Genomic DNA, 22,884 nt, shown 5'->3' with positions numbered 1-22,884 from the left:
TTTTTAAACAGTTAAGTGTCATTGCATTTTTTTAAAATTCCATACAGCGACAGGTTAATGCTGACGGACTAATTCTGTCCCAGCATTTTATACTGTTTTTTACATCGGCAGGATTTGTTTCATTTCCTATTGCCCTTTCTGTACCCCCCGACTCCCGTCTCTCTCCCCCCCCGACTCCCGTCTCTCTCTCCCCCCCCGACTCCCGTCTCTCTCTCTCTCCCCCCGACTCCCGTCTCTCTCTCTCTCCCCCCGACTCCCGTCTCTCTCTCTCTCCCCCCGACTCCCGTCTCTCTCTCTCTCCCCCCGACTCCCGTCTCTCTCTCTCTCCCCCCGACTCCCGTCTCTCTCCCCCCCCGACTCCCGTCTCTCTCTCCCCCCCCGACTCCCGTCTCTCTCTCTCTCCCCCCGACTCCCGTCTCTCTCTCTCCCCCCGACTCCCGTCTCTCTCTCTCTCCCCGACTCCCGTCTCTCTCTCTCCCCCCGACTCCCGTCTCTCTCTCTCCCCCCGACTCCCGTCTCTCTCTCTCCCCCCGACTCCCGTCTCTCTCTCCCCCCGACTCCCGTCTCTCTCTCCCCCCCCGAATCCCGTCTCTCTCTCTCCCCCCGACTCCCGTCTCTCTCTCTCCCCTCGACTCCCGTCTCTCTCTCTCCCCCCGACTCCCGTCTCTCTCTCTCCCCCCGAATCCCGTCTCTCTCTCTCCCCCCGACTCCTGTCTCTCTCTCTCTCTTCCCCCCCCGACTCCCGTCTCTCTCTCTCCCCCCGAATCCCGTCTCTCTCTCTCCCCCCGACTCCTGTCTCTCTCTCTCTCTCTCTCTCTCCCCGACTCCCGTCTCTCTCTCTCTCCCCCCCCAACTCCCGTCTCTCTCTGTCCCCCCGAATCCCGTCTCTCTCTCTCCCCCCGACTCCCGTCTCTTTCTCTCCCCCCGACTCCTGTCTCTCTCTCTCTCTCTCTCCCCGACTCCCGTCTCTCTCTCTCCCCCCGACTCCCGTCACTCTCTCTCCCCCCGACTCCCGTCACTCTCTCTCCCCCCGACTCCCGTCACTCTCTCTCCCCCCGACTCCCGTCTCTCTCTCTCCCCCGACTCCCGTCTCTCTCTCTCCCCCCGACTCCCGTCTCTTTCTCTCCCCCCGACTCCTGTCTCTCTCTCTCTCTCTCTCCCCGACTCCCGTCTCTCTCTCTCCCCCCGACTCCCGTCTCTCTCTCTCCCCCCGACTCCCGTCACTCTCTCTCCCCCCGACTCCCGTCTCTCTCTCTCCCCCGACTCCCGTCTCTCTCTCTCCCCCCGACTCCCGTCTCTCTCTCTCCCCCCGACTCCCGTCTCTCTCTCTCCCCCCGACTCCCGTCTCTCTCTCTCCCCCCGACTCCCGTCTCTCTCTCTCCCCCCGACTCCCGTCTCTCTCTCCCCCCGACTCCCGTCTCTCTCTCCCCCCGACTCCCGTCTCTCTCTCTCCCCCCGACTCCCGTCTCTCTCTCTCCCCCCGACTCCCGTCTCTCTCTCTCCCCCCGACTCCCGTCTCTCTCCCCCCCCGACTCCCGTCTCTCTCTCTCTCCCCCCCCCGACTCCCGTCTCTCTCTCTCCCCCCGACTCCCGTCTCTCTCTTCCCCCCGACTCCCGTCTCTCTCTCTCCCCCCGACTCCCGTCTCTCTCTCTCCCCCCGACTCCCGTCTCTCTCTCTCCCCCCGACTCCCGTCTCTCTCTCTCCCCCCGACTCCCGTCTCTCTCTCTCCCCCCGACTCCCGTCTCTCTCTCTCCCCCCGACTCCCGTCTCTCTCTCTCCCCCCGACTCCCGTCTCTCTCTCTCCCCCCGACTCCCGTCTCTCTCTCTCCCCCCGACTCCCGTCTCTCTCTCTCCCCCGACTCCCGTCTCTCTCTCTCCGCCCGACTCCCGTCTCTCTCTCTCCCCCCGACTCCCGTCTCTCTCTCTCCCCCCGACTCCCGTCTCTCTCTCTCCCCCCGACTCCCGTCTCTCTCTCTCCGCCCGACTCCCGTCTCTCTCTCTCTCTCCCCCGACTCTCGTCTCTCTCTCTCCCCCCGACTCCCGTCTCTCTCTCTCCCCCCGACTCCCGTCTCACTCTCTCCCCCCACTCCCGTCTCTCTCTCTCCCCCCGACTCCTGTCTCTCTCTCTCATTCCCCCTGACTCCCGTCTCTCTCTCTCTCTCCCCCCGACTCCCGTCTCTCTCTCTCCCCCCGACTCCCGTCTCTCTCTCTCTCCCCCCCGACTCCCGTCTCTCTCTCTCTCCCCCCCCCGACTCCCGTCTCTCTCTCTCCCCCCCCCCCGACTCCCGTCTCTCTCTCTCTCCCCCCCCCCGACTCCCGTCTCTCTCTCTCTCCCCCCCCGACTCCCGTCTCTCTCTCTCTCCCCCCCCGACTCCCGTCTCTCTCTCTCTCCCCCCGACTCCCGTCTCTCTCTCTCCCCCCGACTCCCGTCTCTCTCTCTCTCCCCCCGACTGACCCCCTCCCCCAATGTCTCGTGACACCCCTCCCCGATACCCAGAAGAGCACAGTATTCTTTCAGTGCTCCTGATCACTATCTGCTGTCTTGTTTTGTATGTGACCATGAAGAGACGAGGAACAGGATTCTGAGAGAACAGGCTGTCCCCAGACAATCCCAGAGGGGCGTGAAGCAAACACTCTCAAACTCTCAATTATTCAGTTTATTTCAGTCTCATGATGTCAGCTCCAGATCATTTCGCAACCTGCTCAGAGTTGGCTTTGTCCCGTCTGACAATATCGAAGTCTGGATTCTCTATCTCCCTTGTAGTGTCTCTGCTGAGCTTTGCATCTCAATAACTCTCCATCTGTTTGGTTTAGTCCCTGCTTCTCAAATTCACAAATGGGTGGGGCAGGAAGATCCCCATGAGAATGCAGCCAACCCTCGAGCCAGATTTACGGTCTCTCTAAATGATCTCATTCATTCAGACTGAGAATCTGCAGATTCTGGTATACAGTATAGACTCTCACTGGGGTACAGGCTCACACACACACTGACTCTGACTGGGGTACGGGCTCGCGCACACACACACACAGACTCTCACTGGGGTACAGGCTCACACACACACACTGACTCTGACTGGGGTACAGGCTCACACACACGCTGACTCTGACTGGGGTACAGGCTCGCGCACACACTGACTCTCACTGGGGTACGGGCTCACACACACTGACTCTCACTGGGGTACGGGCTCACACACACACACAGACTCTCACTGGGGTACGGGCTCTCACACACACACACACACACACACTGACTCTGACTGGGGTACAGGCTCACACACACACTGACTCTGACTGGGGTACAGGCTCACACACACACTGACTCTGACTGGGGTACAGGCTCACACACACACAGACTCTCACTGGGGTACGGGCTCTCACACACACACACACACACAGACTCTCACTGGGGTACGGGCTCACACACACACACACACACACACACACACTGACTCTCACTGGGGTACGGGCTCTCACACACACACACACACACACACTGACTCTCACTGGGGTACAGGCTCACACACACACACAGACTCTCACTGGGATACGGGCTCTCACACACACACACACTGACTCTCACTGCGATACGGGCTCACACACACACACACACACTGACTCTCACTGGGGTACAGGCTCACACACACACAGACTCTCACTGGGGTACGGGCTCATACACACACACACAGACTCTCATTGGGGTACGGGCTCACACACACACACACACACACACACACGGGCTCACACACACACACACACACACTGACTCTCACTGGGGTACGGGCTCACACACACACACACACACACACTGACTCACTGGGGTACGGGCTCACACACACACACACGGGCTCACACACACACTGACTCTCACTGGGGTACGGGCTCACACACACACACACACACTGACTCTCACTGGGGTACGGGCTCACACACACACAGACTCTCACTGGGGTACGGGCTCACACACACACACACACACACACACACACACTGACTCTCACTGGGGTACGGGCTCACACACACACAGACTCTCACTGGGGTACAGGCTCACACACACACACAGACTCTCACTGGGGTACGGGCTCACACACACACACAGTCTCACTGGTGTACGGGCTCTCTCATACACAGTCTCACTGGGGTACGGGCTCTCTCATACACAGTCTCACTGGGGTACGGGCTCTCTCATACACAGTCTCACTGGGGTACGGGCTCTCTCATACACAGTCTCACTGGGGTACGGGCTCTCTCATACACAGTCTCACTGGGGTACGGGCTCTCTCATACACACTCTCACTGGGGTACGGGCTCTCTCATACACACTCTCACTGGGGTACGGGCTCTCTCATACACACTCTCACTGGGGTACGGGCTCTCTCATACACAGTCTCACTGGGGTACAGGCTCTCTCATACACTGTCTCACTGGGGTACGGGCTCTCTCATACACAGTCTCACTGGGGTACGGGCTCTCTCATACACAGTCTCACTGGGGTACGGGCTCTCTCATACACAGTCATACTGGGGTACGGGCTCTCTCATACACAGTCTCACTGGGGTACGGGCTCTCTCATACACAGTCTCACTGGGGTACGGGCTCTCTCATACACACTCTCACTGGGGTACGGGCTCTCTCATACGCAGTCTCACTGGGGTACGGGCTCTCTCATACACAGTCTCACTGGGGTACGGGCTCTCTCATACGCACTCTCACTGGGGTACGGGCTCTCTCATACACACTCTCACTGGGGTACGGGCTCTCTCATACACAGTCTCACTGGGGTACGGGCTCTCTCATACACAGTCTCACTGGGGTACGGGCTCTCTCATACACACTCTCACTGGGGTACGGGCTCTCTCATACACAGTCTCACTGGGGTACGGGCTCTCTCATACACACTCTCACTGGTGTACGGGCTCTCTCATACACAGTCTCACTGGTGTACGGGCTCTCTCATACACAGTCTCACTGGGGTACGGGCACTCTCATACACAGTCTCACTGGGGTACGGGCTCTCTCATACACAGTCTCACTGGTGTACGGGCTCTCTCATACACAGTCTCACTGGGGTACGGGCTCTCTCATACACAGTCTCACTGGGGTACGGGCTCTCTCATACACAGTCTCACTGGGGTACGGGCTCTCTCATACACACTCTCACTGGTGTACGGGCTCTCTCATACACAGTCTCACTGGGGTACGGGCTCTCTCATACACAGTCTCACTGGGGTACGGGCTCTCTCATACACAGTCTCACTGGGGTACGGGCTCTCTCATACTCTCACTGGGGTATGGGCTCTCTCATACACAGTCTCACTGGGGTACGGGCTCTCTCATACACAGTCTCACTGGGGTACGGGCTCTCTCATACACAGTCTCACTGGGGTACGGGCTCTCTCATACACAGTCTCACTGGGGTACGGGCTCTCTCATACACAGTCTCACTGGGGTACGGGCTCTCTCATACACAGTCTCACTGGGGTACGGGCTCTCTCATACACAGTCACACTGGGGTACGGGCTCTCTCATACACACTCTCACTGGGGTACGGGCTCTCTCATACACACTCTCACTGGGGTACGGGCTCTCTCATACACAGTCTCACTGGGGTACGGGCTCTCTCATACACAGTCTCACTGGTGTACGGGCTCTCTCATACACACTCTCACTGGGGTACGGGCTCTCTCATACACAGTCTCACTGGGGTACGGGCTCTCTCATACACAGTCTCACTGGGGTACGGGCTCTCTCATACACAGTCTCACTGGGGTACGGGCTCTCTCATACACAGTCTCACTGGTGTGCGGGCTCTCTCATACACACTCTCACTGGGGTACAGGCTCTCTCATACACAGTCTCACTGGGGTACGGGCTCTCTCATACACAGTCTCACTGGGGTACGGGCTCTCTCATACACAGTCTCACTGGTGTACGGGCTCTCTCATACACAGTCTCACTGCGGTACGGGCTCTCTCATACACAGTCTCACTGCGGTACGGGCTCTCTCATACACAGTCTCACTGGGGTACGGGCTCTCTCATACACAGTCTCACTGGGGTACGGGCTCTCTCATACACAGTCTCACTGGGGTACGGGCTCTCTCATACACAGTCTCACTGGGGTACGGGCTCTCTCATACACAGTCTCACTGGGGTACGGGCTCTCTCATACACAGTCTCACTGGGGTACGGGCTCTCTCATACACACTCTCACTGGGGTACGGGCTCTCTCATACACACTCTCACTGGGGTACGGGCTCTCTCATACACACTCTCACTGGGGTACGGGCTCTCTCATACACAGTCTCACTGGGGTACGGGCTCTCTCATACACACTCTCACTGGGGTACGGGCTCTCTCATACACAGTCTCACTGGGGTACGGGCTCTCTCATACACACTCTCACTGGGGTACGGGCTCTCTCATACACAGTCTCACTGGGGTACGGGCTCTCTCATACACAGTCTCACTGGGGTACGGGCTCTCTCATACACACTCTCACTGGGGTACGGGCTCTCTCATACACAGTCTCACTGGGGTACGGGCTCTCTCATACACAGTCTCACTGGGGTACGGGCTCTCTCATACACACTCTCACTGGGGTACGGGCTCTCTCATACACACTCTCACTGGTGTACGGGCTCTCTCATACACAGTCTCACTGGGGTACGGGCTCTCTCATACACAGTCTCACTGGGGTACGGGCTCTCTCATACACAGTCTCACTGGGGTACGGGCTCTCTCATACACAGTCTCACTGGGGTACGGGCTCTCTCATACACACTCTCACTGGGGTACGGGCTCTCTCATACACAGTCTCACTGGGGTACGGGCTCTCTCATACACAGTCTCACTGGGGTACGGGCTCTCTCATACACAGTCTCACTGGGGTACGGGCTCTCTCATACACAGTCTCACTGGGGTACGGGCTCTCTCATACACAGTCTCACTGGGGTACAGGCTCTCTCATACACAGTCTCACTGGGGTACGGGCTCTCTCATACACAGTCTCACTGGGGTACGGGCTGAATGCTGATGTGGTCAATAAGTCCTTGATTGGAAACAGAATGAAGGTGACAATGAGAAGGCAGGAGGATGGGGTTGAGAAACCCATCAGCCATGATTGAATGGTGCAGCTGACTCTGGGCCGAATGCCCTCATTCTGTGCTGATAGCTTATGGTCTTAGGAATTTAATGGGTTCAGCAAAATGAGTAAAAGTTGCACCTGTCTATTCTTCCCTCTTGGACAAGTGGGAGTTGGGTTCATGTGCTGATGGAGAGCACCGGGACACATCCCAAGGTGAATACCATCTCACAGCTGGAATTCCTGCCCATCTCAACACCACTGGACTGGAGCTACATTACAGCAATATTCCTGATCATACCAGGTCAATGAACAAGCAGAGTGAGACAGTAACAAGCCTAAGGCTGCAGAAATTTTAAAATGAAATGAAGATATAGCAGGATATTAAATAAACCACAAGCTTGAAACACAGGGGATCTGAGCTGATTAAACAAAACTTCCAGTCAGCTCTCTGCAGAATTTTCAAATGTATCAGGAACCTCAAACACTAGTGGAACTGTGGGAGGGCACTGCTGAGGGAGGGGGCACATACTATTGGAGGGTCAGTGCTGAGGGATCGCCGCACTGTCAGAGGGTCAGTGCTGAGGGAGCGCCGCACTGTCAGAGGGTCAGTGCTGAGGGAGTGCCACACTGTCGGAGGGTCAGTGCTGAGGGAGTGCCGCACTGTCAGAGGGTCAGTGCTGAGGGAGTGCCGCACTGTCGGTGGGTCAGTGCTGAGGGAGTGCCGCACTGTCAGAGGGTCAGTGCTGAGGGAGTGCCGCACTGTCGGAGGGTCAGTGCTGAGGGAGCGCCGCACTGTCGGTGGGTCAGTGCAGAGGGAGCGGGCACTATCGGAGGGTCAGTGCTGAGGGAGTGCCACATTGTCGGGAGGGTCATTGCTGAGGGAGTGCCACACTGTCGGGAGGGTCAGTGCTCAGGAAGCGGGCACTGTCAGTGGGTCAGTGCTGAGGGAGCGCTGCACTGTCGGAGGGTCAGTGCTGAGGGAGCGCCGCACTGTCAGAGGGTCAGTGCTGAGGGAGTGCCGGACTGTCGGAGGGTCAGAGCTGAGGGAGCGCCGCACTGTCAGAGGGTCAGTGCTGAGGGAGCGCCGCACTGTCAGAGGGTCAGTGCTGAGGGAGCGCCGCACTGTCGGAGGGTCAGTGCTGAGGGAGTGCCGCACTGTCAGAGGGTCAGTGCTGAGGGAGCGCCGCACTGTCGGTGGGTCAGTGCAGAGGGAGCGGGCACTATCGGAGGGTCAGTGCTGAGGGAGTGCCACACTGTCGGGAGGGTCATTGCTGAGGGAGTGCCACACTGTCGGGAGGGTCAGTGCTCAGGAAGCGGGCACTGTCGGTGGGTCAGTGCTGAGGGAGCGCTGCACTGTCGGAGGGTCAGTGCTGAGGGAGCGCCGCACTGTCGGAGGGTCAGTGCTGAGGGAGTGCCGCACTGTCGGAGGGTCAGTGCTGAGGGAGTGCCACACTATCGGTGGGTCAGTGCTGAGGGAGCAGGCACTGTCGGAGGGTCAGTGCTGAGGGAGTGGGCACTGTCGGAGGAGCAGTGCTGAAGGAGTGGGCACTGTTGGATGGTTAGTGCTGAAGGAGTGGGCACTGTTGGAGGAACAGTGCTGAGGGAGTGGGCACTGTCGGAGGGTCAGTGCTGAGGGAGTGGGCACTGTCGGAGGGTCAGTGCTGAGGGAGTGGGCACTGTTGGAGGAACAGTGCTGAGGGAGTGGGCACTGTTGGAGGGTCAGCGCTGAGGGAGTGGGCACTGTTGGAGGGTCAGAGCTGAGGGAGTGCCGGACTGTCGGAGGGTCAGTGCTGAGGGAGCACGACACTGTCAGAGGGTCAGTGCTGAAGGAGTGGGCACTGTTGGAGGAGCAGTGCTGATAACTAAAAATAAATAGATTGTAATTCCCAATAAACATTTATAGACTTGTGACATGGAGCTGTCTGACTTAAAATTGTAGGCCCCTTATAAACTGTCCCTACACTCACAGCCTCTTTTATATCTTTCCCCTCTCACCCTAAACCTATGCCCTCTGGACTCCCCGATCCCAGGGAAAAAAATCTTTGTTTATTCTATCCATTTCCCTCACATTTATCTAAATTAAACTCCATCTGCCATTTCTCAGCCCATTGGCCCATCTGGTCCAGATCCTGTTGTAATCTGAGGTAACCCTCTTCGCTGTCCACTACACCTCCAATTTTGGTGTCATCTGCAAACTTACTAACTGTACCTCTTATGCTCGCATCCAAATCATTTATATAAATGACAAAAAGTAGAGGGCCCAGCACCGATCCTTGTGGCACTCCACTGGTCACAGGTCTCCAGTCTGAAAAACAAACCCCCATCACCACCCTCTGTCTTCTACCTTTGAGCCAGTTCTGTATCCAAATGGCTAGTTCTCCCTGTATTCCATGAGATCTAACCTTGCTAACCAGTCTCCCATGGGGAACCTTGTCGAACGCCTTACTGAAGCCCATATAGATCACATCTACTGCTCTGCCCTCAGCAATCTTCTTTGTTACTTCTTCAAAAAACTCAATCAAGTTTGTGAGACATGATTTCCCACGCACAAAGCCATATTGACTATCCCGAATCAGTTCTTGCCTTTCCAAATACATGTACATCCTGTCCCTCAGGATTCCCTCCAACAACTTGCCCACCACCGAGGTCAGGCTGACTGGTCTATAGTTCCCAGGCTTGTCTTTACCACCCTTCTTAAACAGTGGCACCACGTTTGCCAACCTCCAGTCTTCCGGCACCTCACCTGTGACTATCGATGATACAAATATATCACTTCTCTAGCTTCCCACAGAGTTCTCGGGTACACCTGATCAGGTCCTGGGGATTTATCCACCTTTATGTGTTTCAAGACATCCAGCACTTCCTCCTCTGTAATCTGCACATTTTGCAAGATGTCACCATCTATTTCCCTACAGTCTATATCTTCCACATTCTTTTAATTCCTTCCAGAGTCTTTGGTTTTTAATTAGTCCTTTCCCCATTTCAGTGCACAATCAAAAATACCGAGAATGTAAGGGAATGGTCTTTGTTCTGCACGTCCCATTTTGGTGTAATGTACACAGTCCTGGTTTGTGGCTAATGTACATGGTGTCAGTGTGTGTAATACACAATGTCCTTACTTGGACCTTGTGCCTTCATTGTACACATGCTGTGTGGACTACATACAGTCTGCCCTGCAAGAGTACTGTACATGGTCTCAGTGCCTGCATGTTAAAATACTGTCTTTCCAAACCTGTAACATATACAGTCCCAGTGTACATTAAGTCTACACAATCCCAATGTACGTTAAGTATATATGGTCCCGGTGTACATTAAATATACGTGGTCCCTGTGTACATTAAATATACACAGTCCTGGTGCACATTAAATATATGCAGTCCTTGTGTACATTAAATATACACAGTCCTGGTGCACATTAAATATATGCAGTCCTTGTGTACATTAAATATACATAGTCCTGGTGCACATTAAATATACGCAGTCCTTGTGTACATTAAATATAGACAGTCCTGGTGCACATTAAATATACGCAGTCCTTGTGTACATTAAATATACACAGTCCTGGTGCACATTAAAAGTTGAATCTTTTGGAAACAGTAGAGACTGATGACACTGCCAGTTCGCGAGGCGGCCAGGTCTGTCAATCAAAAGTTGGCGCAGAGGCAGAGCGGAAGAGTCGGACATCGCACAGAGCCGTGGTAATAGGGGACTCCATCGTGAGAGGAACTGACCAGGCTTTTTGTGGCAGCAGATGGGATTTAAGGATGGTGTGTTGCCTTCCTGGTGCCAGGGTTAAAGACATCGCGGACAGAGTGCAGGAAATCCTCAAGGACGAAGGTGAAGAGCCAGAGGTGGTGGTACATGTCGGCACAAATGATGTCAGGAAGAAGAGGAGAAACATACTACAGCGAGACTTCGGAGAACTAGGAAGAAGGCTGAAAAGCAGGACGTCCAAGGTGGTTATCTCCGGTTTGCTTCCAGTTCCTCGGGCTGGAGAGGCCAGGAACAGGGAGATAATGGACTTGAATGTGTGGCTGGGGAACTGGTGCAGGAAGCAAGGATTTAAATTCTTGGATCACTGGGGTATATTTTGTGGTAAGCATAAATTCTACAAGAGAGACGGTTTGCACCTTAATAGGTTAGGGACCAGCATTCTGGCAGGCAGGTTTTCTACTGCAACACCGCTACATTTAAACTAAGTAGCGGGGGAGAGGGGACAAACTGGATGTTTAAAAAGGAAATTGAAGGGAAAGTTAGAACAAGAGAAGTCAAGAAAGACAACTGTATCAATGAGGCAGAAAACTTGGAAAGGGATCATGCTGTAAGGTTGAGTGAAATAAGGGTTGATGGGAAGGGTGAGGGCAGTAACAAATTAAAAATATTATACATGAATGCACGAAGCATTAGAAATAAGATGGATGAGCTTGAGGCTCTTTTGGAAATTGGCAGATACGATATTGTGGGGATAACTGAGACGTGGCTTCAAGTGGACAGGGCCTGGGAAATGAATATTCAAGGCTACACGTGCTATCGTAAGGACAGACTGACGGGCAGAGGGGGTGGGGTGGCCTTGTTGGTAAGGGAGGATATTCAGTCCCTTGTGCAGGGGGACCGAGAGTCAGGGGATGTAGAGTCAGTGTGGATAGAGCTTCGAAATACTAAGGGTAAAAAGACCCTCTTGGGAGTCATCTACAGGACCCCACACAGTAGTCTGGATGTCGGATGTAAGTTGAATCAGGAGCTGAAATTGGCCTGTCGTAAAGATGTTACTACAGTTATTATGGGGGATTTTAACATGCAGGTAGACTGGGAGAATCAGGATGGTATTGGACCTCAAGAAAGAGACTTTGTGGAGTGCCTCAGAGATGGATTCTTAGAACAGCTGGTGCTGGAGCCGACCAGGGAGAAGGCAATTCTGGATCTGGTATTGTGTAACGAACCAGAATTGGTCAGAGACCTCGAAGTGAAGGAGCCATTGGGAAGTAGTGACCATAATACATTAAGCTTCAATCTGCAATTTGAGAGGGAGAGGGTACAGTCGGAAGTGACAGTACTTCTGTTGAATATAGGGAACTATGGAGCTATGAGGGAGGAGCTGGCCAAAGTTCAATGGTGCAATACCTTAGCAGGGATGACCGTGGAGGAACAATGGCGGATATTTCTGTGTATAATGCAGAAGTTGCAGGATCAGTTCATTCCTAAAAGGAAGAAAGATCCCAGGAGGAGGCATGGATGGCCGTGGCTGACGAGGGAAGTTAAGAAACATATAAAGTTAAAAGAGAAAAAGTATAACATAGCAAAGATAAGTGGGAAAACTGAGGACTGGGAAGCTTTTAAAGAGCAACAGAGGATTACTAAGAAGGAAATACGCAGAGGAAAAATGAGGTACGAAGGTAAACTGGCCAATAATATAAAGGAGGATAATAAAAGCTTTTTTTAGGTATGTGAAAGGCAAAAAAATGGTTAAGACTAAAATTGGGCCCTTGAAGACAGAAACAGGGGAATATATTACGGGGAACAAAGAAATGGCAGAGGAATTAAATGGGTACTTCAGATCTGTGTTCACTGGGGAAGACACAAGCAATCTCTCTGAGGTAACAGTGGCTGAAGGACCTGAACTGAAGGGAATTTATATTTGCCAGGATTTGGTGTTGGAGAGACTGTTAGGTCTGAAGGTTGATAAGTCTCCGGGGCCTGATGGTCTGCATCCCAGGGTACTGAAGGAGATGGCTTGGGAAATCGTGGATGCGTTGGTGATTATTTTCCAGAGTTCAATAGATTCGGGGTCGGTTCCTGAGGATTGGAGGGTGGCTAATGTTATACCACTTTTTAAGAAAGGTGGGAGAGAGAAAGCAGGAAATTATAGACCAGTTAGTCTGACCTCAGTGGTGGGAAAGATGCTGGAGTCTATTATAAAGGATGAAATTACGGCACATCTGGACAGTAGTAACAGGAAAGGACAGAGTCAGCATGGATCTATGAAGGGGAAATCATGCTTGACTAATCTTCTTGAATTTTTTGAGGATATAACTCTGAAGATGGACTAGGGAGATCCAGTAGATGTAGTGTACCTGGACTTTCAGAAAGCTTTTGATAAGGAGGTTAGTGAGTAAAATTAGGGCGCATGGTATTGGGGGCAAAGTACTAGATTGGATTGAAAATTGGTTGGCTGATAGGAAACAAAGGGTAGTGATAAATGGCTCCATTTCGGAATGGCAGGCAGTGACCAGTGGGGTACCGCAGGGATCCGTGCTGGGACCGCAGCTTTTTACAATATATGTTAATGATGTAGAAGATGGTATCAGCAATAACATGGGCGGCACGGTGGCACAGTGGTTAGCACTGCTGCCTCACAGTGCCAGAGACCCGGGTTCAATTCCCGACTCAGGCGACTGACTGTGTGGAGTTTGCACGTTCTCCCCGTGTCTGCGTGGGTTTCCTCCGGGTGCTCTGGTTTCCTCCCACAGTCACAAAGATGTGCAGGTCAGGTGAATTGGCCATGCTAAATTGCCCGTAGTGTTAGGTAAGGGGTACATGTAGGGGTATGGGTGGGTTGCGCTTTGGCGGGGCGGTGTGGACTTGTTGGGCCGAAGGGCCTGTTTCCACACTGTAAGTAATCTAATCTAAAAAAAATTAGCAAATTTGCTGATGATACTAAGCTGGGTGGCAGGGTGAAATGTGATGAGGATGTTAGGAGATTACAGGGTGACCCGGACAGGTTAGGTAAGTGGTCAGATGCATGGCAGATGCAGTTTAATGTGGATAAATGTATGGTTATCCACTTTGGTGGCAAGAACAGGAAGGCAGATTACTACCTAAATGGAATCAATTTAGGTAAAGGGGCAGTACAGAGAGATCTGGGTGTTCTTGTACACCAGTCAATGAAGGTAAGCATGCAGGTACAGCAGGTAGTGAAGGCTAATAGCATGCTGGCCTTCATAACAAGAGGGATTGAGTATAGAAGCAAAGAGGTGCTTCTGCAGCTGTACAGGACCCTGGTGAGACCACACCTGGAGTACTGTGTGCAGGTCTGGCCTCCAAATTTGAGGAAAGACATTCTGGCTATTGAGGGAGTGCAGCGTAGGTTCACGAGGTCAATTCCTGGAATGGCGGGATTACCTTACACCGAAAGACTGAAGCGACTGGGCTTGTATACCCTTGAGTTTAGAAGACTGAGAGGGGATCTGATTGAGACGTATAAGATTATGAAAGGATTGGACACTCTGGCAGCAGGAAACATGTTTCTGCTGATGGGTGAGTGCCGAACCAGAGGACACAACTTAAAAATACGGGGTAGACCATTTAGGACAGAGCTCAGGAGAAACTTCTTCACCCAGAGAGTGGTGGCTGTGTGGAATGCTCTGCCCCAGAGGGCAGTGGAGGCCCAGTCTCTGGATTCATTTAAGAAAGAGTTGAATAGAGCTCTCAAGGATAGTGGAATCAAGGGTTATGGAGATAAGGCAGGAACAGGATACTGATTAGGAATGATCAGCCATGATTATATTGAATGGTGGTGCAGGCTCGAAGGGCAGAATGGCCTACCCCTGCACCTATTGTCTATTGTCTATAAATATACACGGTCCCAGTGTACATTAAATATACATGGTCTCAGTATATGTTATTTATATATAGTCCAGTTGTAAGTTAAATAAACATGGTCCCAGCATATGTTAAATATACACAGTCCCGGTGTACATTAAATATATACAGTCCCAATGTACAGTAAATATACACGGTCCCGGTGCACATTAAATATACATGGTCTCGGTGTACACCGTGCTGCCTCATTGGGAGGTGGCGCGGTGGCACAGTGGTTAGCACTGCTGCCTCACAGCGCCAGAGACCCGGGTTCAATTCCCGACTCAGGCGACTGACTGTGTGGAGTTTGCACGTTCTCCCCGTGTCTGCGTGGGTTTCCTCCGGGTGCTCCGGTTTCCTCCCACAGTCACAAAGATGTGCAGGGTCAGGTGAATTGGCCATGCTAAATTGCCCGTGGTGTTACGTAAGGGGTAAATGTAGGGGTATGGGTGGGTTGCGCTTCGGCGGGTCAATATGGACATGTTGGGCCGAAGGGCCTGTTTCCACACTGTAAGTAATCTAATCTACATTAAATATACATGGTCCTGGTGTACATTATATATGCATAGTCCAGGTGTATGTTAAACATACACAGTCCCAGTGTACATTAAATATACACGGTCCGAGTGGATGTTAAATATACATAGTCCCGGTCTACATTAAATACACACAGTCCCAGTGTATGTATAATGTACACAGTCCAAATATGGGTTGGCAGCATCTGTGGATACAGAAACCCAGTGAACATCTGGAGTTCAATATGACCCTCCTTCATCTCTGCCAGACTTGCTGAGTTTCTGCAGTACTTCCTATTTCATGTCAAAACTCTTGGAACCAGGAGACTGTGCTTTCCTCAGATTGCGTGATGTCCACATTTCTGATATGTGTGTACATCCTGTACACTCTATCCTGCACTCAGTGTGTGTGTAAACAGTATACTCACCTTACAGTGTTCACACTGTATATATGGTATGTATATACTGTATAAAATGTGTGTACACTGCACTGTGTGCATATGTTGTACATGTGTATATTTTCTGGTGAACACACTGTGTATGTTATTACAGTACACTGAGTGTATACGTGGTTTATAGAGTATATAATCATTTGCTGTTCACTGCCTGACTATACATTATAATGAATATAGTGTGTATATCATTTAGTGTACACGGGCTGAATGTATTTTAATTTGGTGTATATTGTATTGTGGAGGAGAATGTCAGAGCTGCAGATGCTGGAGATCAGAATCTAGATTAGAGAGTGGTGCTGGAAAAGCACAGCAGGTCAGGCAGCATCCGAGGAGCAGGAGAATAGATGTTTCGGGCATAAGCCCTTCATCAGGAATGTATATTGTGTTGTGCAAATGTTACTGTAATACTGAGTATATTTTACTGAGATTGATGTATGTATTTGTTGAGATTATTTCTCTGTAACTGACAGACTGTGTATATGGGATTTATTTCAGACTGAGGATTTACTTATGGTGAACATTAAGGCTATTTAGTTTAACTAAGAGATTGGGTATACAGTATACAGCGTGTACTTCAGATTAAGGGTGTATTCATAGTGAATATTGAGGTTATTTCTCTGTCATGCTGACTGGGTGAAAGGGGTTTATTTCAGGTTGAGGATGTGTTCAATGTAAACACTAAGGTTATCTCTCTGTAGCGCAGGCGGTGTGTACAGTGAAAGGGGTTTATTTCAAATTGAGGATGTGTTTATAGTGAATATTGAGGTTATTTCTCTGTAACTGACAGACTGGAACAGCCTGGTTTCCGCTTCCTCCCTCAGTGAATCCGGAACCAGAGCGGAGCCTGATCCCTGGAGGGAGAGAGACAGACACAGAGACAGAGGGAGAGACAGAGAGAGAGACACAGACACAGAGACAGAGACACAGAGAGAGATAGACACAGAGACAGAGAGACAGACGCAGACACACAGAGAGAGACACAGACAGAGACAGAGACACAGAGAGAGAGACACAGACAGAGACACAGACACAGAGACAGAGACACAGAGACACAGACAGAGACACAGAGAGAGAGCGACAGAGACACAGACAGAGACACAGACAGAGACAGAGACACAGAGAGAGAGACAGGGACAGAGACACAGAGAGAGAGACAGAGAGAGAGATAGAGAGAGAGAGACAGAGACACAGACAGAGACACAGACACAGACAGAGACAGAGACAGAGACAGAGAGACACAGAGACAGAGAGAGAGCGATCGGTCCCAGTCCCCCAAACAGGGGAAGGCGGAGAGGGAGCAGGGACTGGAGCCGAGGCAGAGCCTGAGCCTGAGCCCAGCCCCGGGGAGCCACCATGAGCGAGAAGCTGCACCGCTCCGGCCCGGCCAGTAACAGCCCGAGACCCGTCCACATGAACCTGTTCGCAACCTGGGACATCGACCGCTCCTCACCCAGCTGTGTGCCCAGGTAAGGGGGGGTAACCCCCACCCTCACACACCCAGCTGTGTGCCCAGGTAAGGGGGGGTAACCCCCACCCTCACACACCCAGCTGTGTGCCCAGGTAAGGGGGGTAACCCCCACCCTCACACACCCAGCTGTGTGCCCAGGTAAGGGGGGTAACCCCACCCTCACACACCCAGCTGTGTGCCCAGGTAAGGGGGGTAACCCCCACCCTCACACACCCAGCTGTGTGCCCAGGTAAGGGGGGGTAACCCCACCCTCACACACCCAGCTGTGTGCCCAGGTAAGGGGGGGTAACCCCACCCTCACACACCCAGCTGTGTGCCCAGGTAAGGGGGGTAACCCCCACCCTCACACACCCAGCTCCCCACCCTCACACACCCAGCTGTGTGCCCAGGTAAGGGGGGGTAACCCCCACCCTCACACACCCAGCTCCCCACCCTCACACACCCAGCTGTGTGCCCAGGTAAGGGGGGGTAACCCCCACCCTCACACACCCAGCTGTGTGCCCAGGTAAGGGGGGGTTAACCCCCACCCTCTCACACCCAGCTGTGTGCCCAGGTAAGGGGGGGTTAACCCCCACCCTCTCACACCCAGCTGTGTGCCCAGGTAAGGGGGGGTTAACCCCCACCCTCACACACCCAGCTGGAATCAAACCCGGGTCCCTGGTGCTGTGAGGGAGCAGTGCCAACCATTGAGCCAGTGTGCTGCCCTTGTTGGTATATACTCATGAGACTGTGATAGTGTGTGTGTGTGTGTCTGAGTGTATCTGTGTGTGAGTCCATATGTATATGTGACAGTGAGACTGTGTAAGGGTTTGTCTTTGGGTCTGTATATAGAGCTTTGTACAGGTCTGCAAGTGGGTAAGTCTATGTATGGGCCTGCGTTTGGCTCTCAATGTTGGCAAGTCTGTATACAGATTTGTATGCCAGAGTGTATGTGACTGAGTCTGTGTGTTCAGGTCTGCATGTGGGAGAGTCTGTGGACAGGTTAGTATCGGGGTGTATGACAGAGAGTCTATGTACAGATCTTTGTATAAATGAGTCTGTGCGTGTGTCTCTGAGTGAGTATGTGTGTGTGCACGTGTGTATGCGACTGTGTGTGTGATTGTATGTGGGTGTGTGTGTATGGGTCTATGTGTGTATGGGTCTATGTCTGTGTCTGATTGTGAGTGTGTGCACATGGGTGTGTGTGTGTCTGATTGTGAGTGTGTGTGTATGGGTCTGTGTGTGTCTGATTGTGTATGCGTATGGGTCTGTGTGTGTCTGTGAGTGTGTGCGTATGGGTCTGTGTGTGTCTGATTGTGTATGCGTATGGGTCTGTGTGTGTCTGTGAGTGTGTGCGTATGTGTCTGTGTGTGTGTCTGATTGTGTATGCGTATGGGTCTGTGTGTGTATGATTGTATATGCGTATGGGTCTGTGTGTGTCTGATTGTATATGCGTATGGGTTTGTGTGTGTGTCTGAGATTGTATGCGTATGGGTCTCTGTGTGTTTGAGTGTGAATGCGTATGGGTCTGTGTGTGTCTGATTGTGTATGTGTATGGGTCTGTGTGTATGTCTGATTGTGTATGCGTATGGGTGTGTGTTTGTGTCTGATTGTGAGTGTATGCGTATGGGTCTGTGTGTGTGTCTGATTGTGTATGCGTATGGGTCTCTGTGTGTTTGAGTGTGAATGCGTATGGGTCTGTGTGTGTCTAATTGTGTGTGTGTATGGATCTGTGTGTGTGTCTGAGATTGTATGTGTATGGGTCTCTGTGTGTTTGAGTGTGAATGCGTATGGGTCTGTGTGTGTGTCTGATTGTGTATGCGTATGGGTCTGTGTGTGTGTCTGATTGTGTATGCGTATGGGTGTGTGTTTGTGTCTGATTGTGAGGGTGTGCGTATGGGTCTGTGTGTGTGTCTGATTGTGTATGCGTATGGGTCTGTGTGTGTGTCTGATTGTGAGGGTGTGCGTATGGGTCTGTGTGTGTGTCTGATTGTGAGGGTGTGCGTATGGGTCTGTGTGTGTCTGATTGTGTATGCGTATGGGTCTGTGTGTGTGTCGGTGTATGTGAGTGTCTGTATGTGTGTATACAAAGCAGAACTGGGGCATCTCTTGTACATGTTTGGAAAATGTTGTAGTGGTGTGTGCAATATGGGGGGGGGGGGTTGCGGGTGGGGGTTGGAGTTTGTGCCCCTTTAGCCTGTGTCACAGGAGGCAGTCAGGATCAGGGTCTGGGTCAGGGTGAAGGCTATGGTCTGGCTCATTCGGAGAGTGTGGAGTCTCAAAGCCGAAGTGATGGAGTGTCAGAGCTGGGGGGGGGGGGGGGGGGGGGGTGCAATGCCCACTCTCACTGCCCCTTAACAGAAGCGAGAGTTCTGAGGCACACTGCAGCTATGCCTGCCCAGGAATAAGTGGCATTCGAGGAGTGGGGACTGCAGTGTGGGATCTTTCTATTCTGCGTGTGTTTGGGTAAGGGGATAGCAGGGAGTGGGAGTAGTTGATAGAGTTGTGGGCCCTAACCACACGGTAACATTTCCACCGACAGCTCACACTCTGCCCTTGTTTACCTTCACTTGTTTTTCATCTCGTTCTATATTTGTCCTCATCTGCTGAGACTCTAAGGCACAGGGAACAGTGAGGACACTGCATAGAGATGACTGTCCCTCAGAGACTCCTCACAAACACTCACCTGAAACTGTGCACCTCACACTGGGGGAGGGGGCTGTCCCCTTCTCCCTACCTCATCATCCTCTAGTGTCTCCACCACAGCTTCAAGGAACTGTCAGAGGGTCAGCGCCGAGGGAGGGGGCACTGTCGGAGGGTCAGTGCTGAGGGAGTGGGCACTGTCGGAGAGTCAGTGCTGAGGGAGTGCTGCACTGTCGGAGGGTCAGTGCTGAGGGAGGGGGCACTGTCGGAGGGTCTGTGCTGAGGGAGTGCCGCACTGTCGGAGGGTCAGTGCTGAGGGAGGGGGCACTGTCGGAGGGTCAGTGCTGAGGGAGTGGGCACTGTCGGAGGGTCAGTGCAGAAGGAGGGGGCACTGTCGGAGGGTCAGTGCGGAGGGAGTGGGCACTGTCGGAGGGTCAGTGCAGAGGGAGTGGGCACTGTCGGAGGGTCAGTGCTGAGGGAGTGGGCACTGTCAGAGGGTCAGTGCTGAGGGAGCGGGCTCTGTCAGAGGGTCAGTGCTGAGGGAGTGGGCACTGTCGGAGGGTCAGTGCAGAAGGAGGGGGCACTGTCGGAGGGTCAGCGCTGAGGGAGAGGGCACTGTCGGAGGGTCAGTGCTGAGGGAGTGCCGCACTGTCGGAGGGTCAGTGCTGAGGGAGTGCCACACTGTCGGAGGGTCAGTGCTGAGGGAGAGGGCACTGTTGGAGGGTCAGTGCGGAGGGAGTGGGCACTGTCGGAGGGCCAGTGCTGAGGGAGAGGGCACTGTCGGAGGATCAGTGCTGAGGGAGTGGGCACTGTCAGAGGGTCAGTGCTGAGGGAGTGGGCACTGTCGGAGGGTCAGTGCTGAGGGAGAGGGCACTGACGGAGGTCAGTTCTGAGGGAGAGCCGCACTGTCGGAGGGTCAGTGCGGAGGGTGTGGGCACTGTCGGAGGGTCAGTGCTGAGGGAGTGGGCACTGTCGGAGGGTCAGTGCGGAGGCTGTGGGCACTGTCAGACGGTCAGTTTCTGAGGGAGAGCCGCACTGTTGGAGGGTCAGTGCGGAGGGTGTGGGCACTGTCGGAGGGTCAGTGCTGAGGGAGAGGGCACTGTCGGAGGGTCAGTGCTGAGGGAGTGCCGCACTGTCGGAGGGTCAGTGCGGAGGGTGTGGGCACTGTCGGAGGGTCCAGTGCTGAGGGAGTGGGCACTGTCGTGAGGGTCAGTGCGGAGGGTGTGGGCACTGTCAGACGGTCAGTTCTGAGGGAGAGGGCACTGTTGGAGGGTCAGTGCGGAGGGTGTGGGCACTGTCGGAGGGTCAGTGCTGAGGGAGAGGGCACTGTCGGAGGGCCCAGTGCTGAGGGAGAGGGCACTGTCGGAGGGTCAGTGCTGAGGGAGTGGGCACTGTCAGAGGGTCAGTGCTGAGGGAGTGGGCACTGTCGGAGGGTCAGTGCTGAGGGAGAGGGCACTGACGGAGGGTCAGTTCTGAGGGAGAGCCGCACTGTTGGAGGGTCAGTGCTGAGGGAATGGGCACTGTCGGAGGGTCAGTGCTGAGGGAAACGCCGCACCTTTCGTGTCTGTGAGTGTGCAGCTACATTGCCTGGAGGTGGGGCTGTTTGTGGGGGGAGTGTGCGGGCCAGTGTGACAGTGCAAATGTTGCTTCCTGTACCAGTTGAACAGTTTGTCTCTGGAGGAGGGTTCGATGTTCTTGACAGTGTGAACACGGAACCTGCCTGGTGCAACAGCCAGCTGTGCTTTAATAACAACAGCTCCACTGTCTGTGTATCTCTGGGAGGGAGAGTAACCAACTGCAAGACAGAGTTATGGAGACACAGGCATGGACACAGAGTGGTTAGCACTGCTGCTTCATAACACTAGGGGCTGGGATTTAACCCCACCCTCAGGTGACTGTCTGTGTGGTGTTTGTACATGCTCCCCGTGTCTGCGTGGGTTTCTTCCGGCTGCTCCAGTTTCCTCCCACAGTCCAAAGATGTGCAGGTTGGGGTGGATTGGCCGTGGGAAATTGTCCAATAGTGTCCAGGGATGTGTAGGCGAGGTGGGTTACCCATGGGAAGTGCAGGGTTACTGGGATAGGGTTGGTAGATGGCTCTGGGTGGGATGCTCTTCAGAGGGTGGTATGGGCTCGATGGGCCGAAAGAAACACTGTCGGGATTCTATGAAAGAGACACAGACACAGACTGAATGAACAATTCTGGTCCCCTTCCTATCGGAAGGGTGTTGTGAAACTTGAAAGGGTTCAGAAAAGATTTACAAGGATGTTGCCAGGGTTGGAGGATCTGAGCTATAGGGAGAGGCTGAACAGGCTGGGGCTGTTTTCCCTGGAGCGTTGGAGGCTGAGGGGTGACCTTATAGAGGTTTACAAAATTATGAGGGGCATGGATAGGATAAATAGACAAAGTCTTTTCCCTGGGGTCGGTAGAGGGCATAGGTTTAAAATGAAAGAGGAAAGGTATAAAAGAGACGTAAGGGGCAACTTTTTTCACACAGAGGGCGGTACGTGTATGGAATGAGCTGCCAGAGGAAGTGGTGGAGGCTGGTACAATTGCAACATTTAAAAGGCATTTGGATGGGTATATGAATAGGAAGGGTTTGGAGGGATATGGGCCAGGTGCTGACAGGTGGGACTAGATTGGGTTGGGATATCTGGGTCAGCATGGACGGGTTGGGCCGAAGGGTCTGTTTCCGTGCTGTACGTCTCTATGACTCTATGACAGAGAAGTAATTGTTAAAATGTTCCAGAAACTTGCAGGTAACTTTAACAACAATGTACTGACCGAGCCAGAGCCTCCCCACGTCCCTCTCTGTCTGTCTCCTCCTCTGTCATCTCAGCCCCTCCCCAACTCACCCCTCAGCCCTTTCCATCTGCTATGTCTCCCTCCCATCTCCCCCTTACCAAGTCATGCCCTCTTCCCTTCCGCCTTCTCACTCTTCCCCACCTCCCTCTCTCACACACACTCTCTCACATACTCTCTTTCTCTCTCTCCCCCCGGCAGGTTGTTCAGTCTAACATTGAAGAAGCTCGTGGTGTTGAAGGAGTTGGACAAAGACCTGAGTTCCGTGGTCATTGGAGTCAAGCTGCAGGTGGGAGTGGCCCTGACAAGGCAAGGGGCTGTGTGGGGAGATGGCTCACGGGGTGGGTGAGGTCGGTGATAGG

The 22,884-nt window shown here is 53.2% G+C and overlaps 1 protein-coding gene across 2 annotated transcripts in view; it reads left to right on the top strand.

Annotated features, from left to right (window-relative positions):
- Positions 1-16,950: 16,950 nt before the first annotated feature.
- pacs1b (phosphofurin acidic cluster sorting protein 1b) overlaps positions 16,951-22,884 on the top strand; it is a 103,536-nt gene continuing 97,602 nt past the window's right edge. Inside the window, exons 1-2 of one of the 2 annotated variants that reach the window (XM_087983556.1) lie at positions 16,951-17,098; positions 22,724-22,811. In XM_087983556.1, the coding sequence (XP_087839682.1) occupies positions 16,986-17,098; positions 22,724-22,811 (201 nt within the window). In that variant the 5' untranslated portion in view covers positions 16,951-16,985. Of the gene's footprint in view, positions 17,099-22,351; positions 22,480-22,723; positions 22,812-22,884 lie in introns of those variants that run through there. The other variant, XM_087983557.1, reaches the window with a different exon arrangement.

The sequence above is a fragment of the Chiloscyllium plagiosum genome, unplaced genomic scaffold, assembly GCF_037043375.1.
Source record: "Chiloscyllium plagiosum isolate Xiang-an unplaced genomic scaffold, Cpla_swu_hap1 HiC_scaffold_46, whole genome shotgun sequence".
Taxonomy (NCBI): Eukaryota; Metazoa; Chordata; class Chondrichthyes; order Orectolobiformes; family Hemiscylliidae; genus Chiloscyllium; species Chiloscyllium plagiosum.
This window is presented reverse-complemented; position numbering and strand designations above follow the sequence as displayed.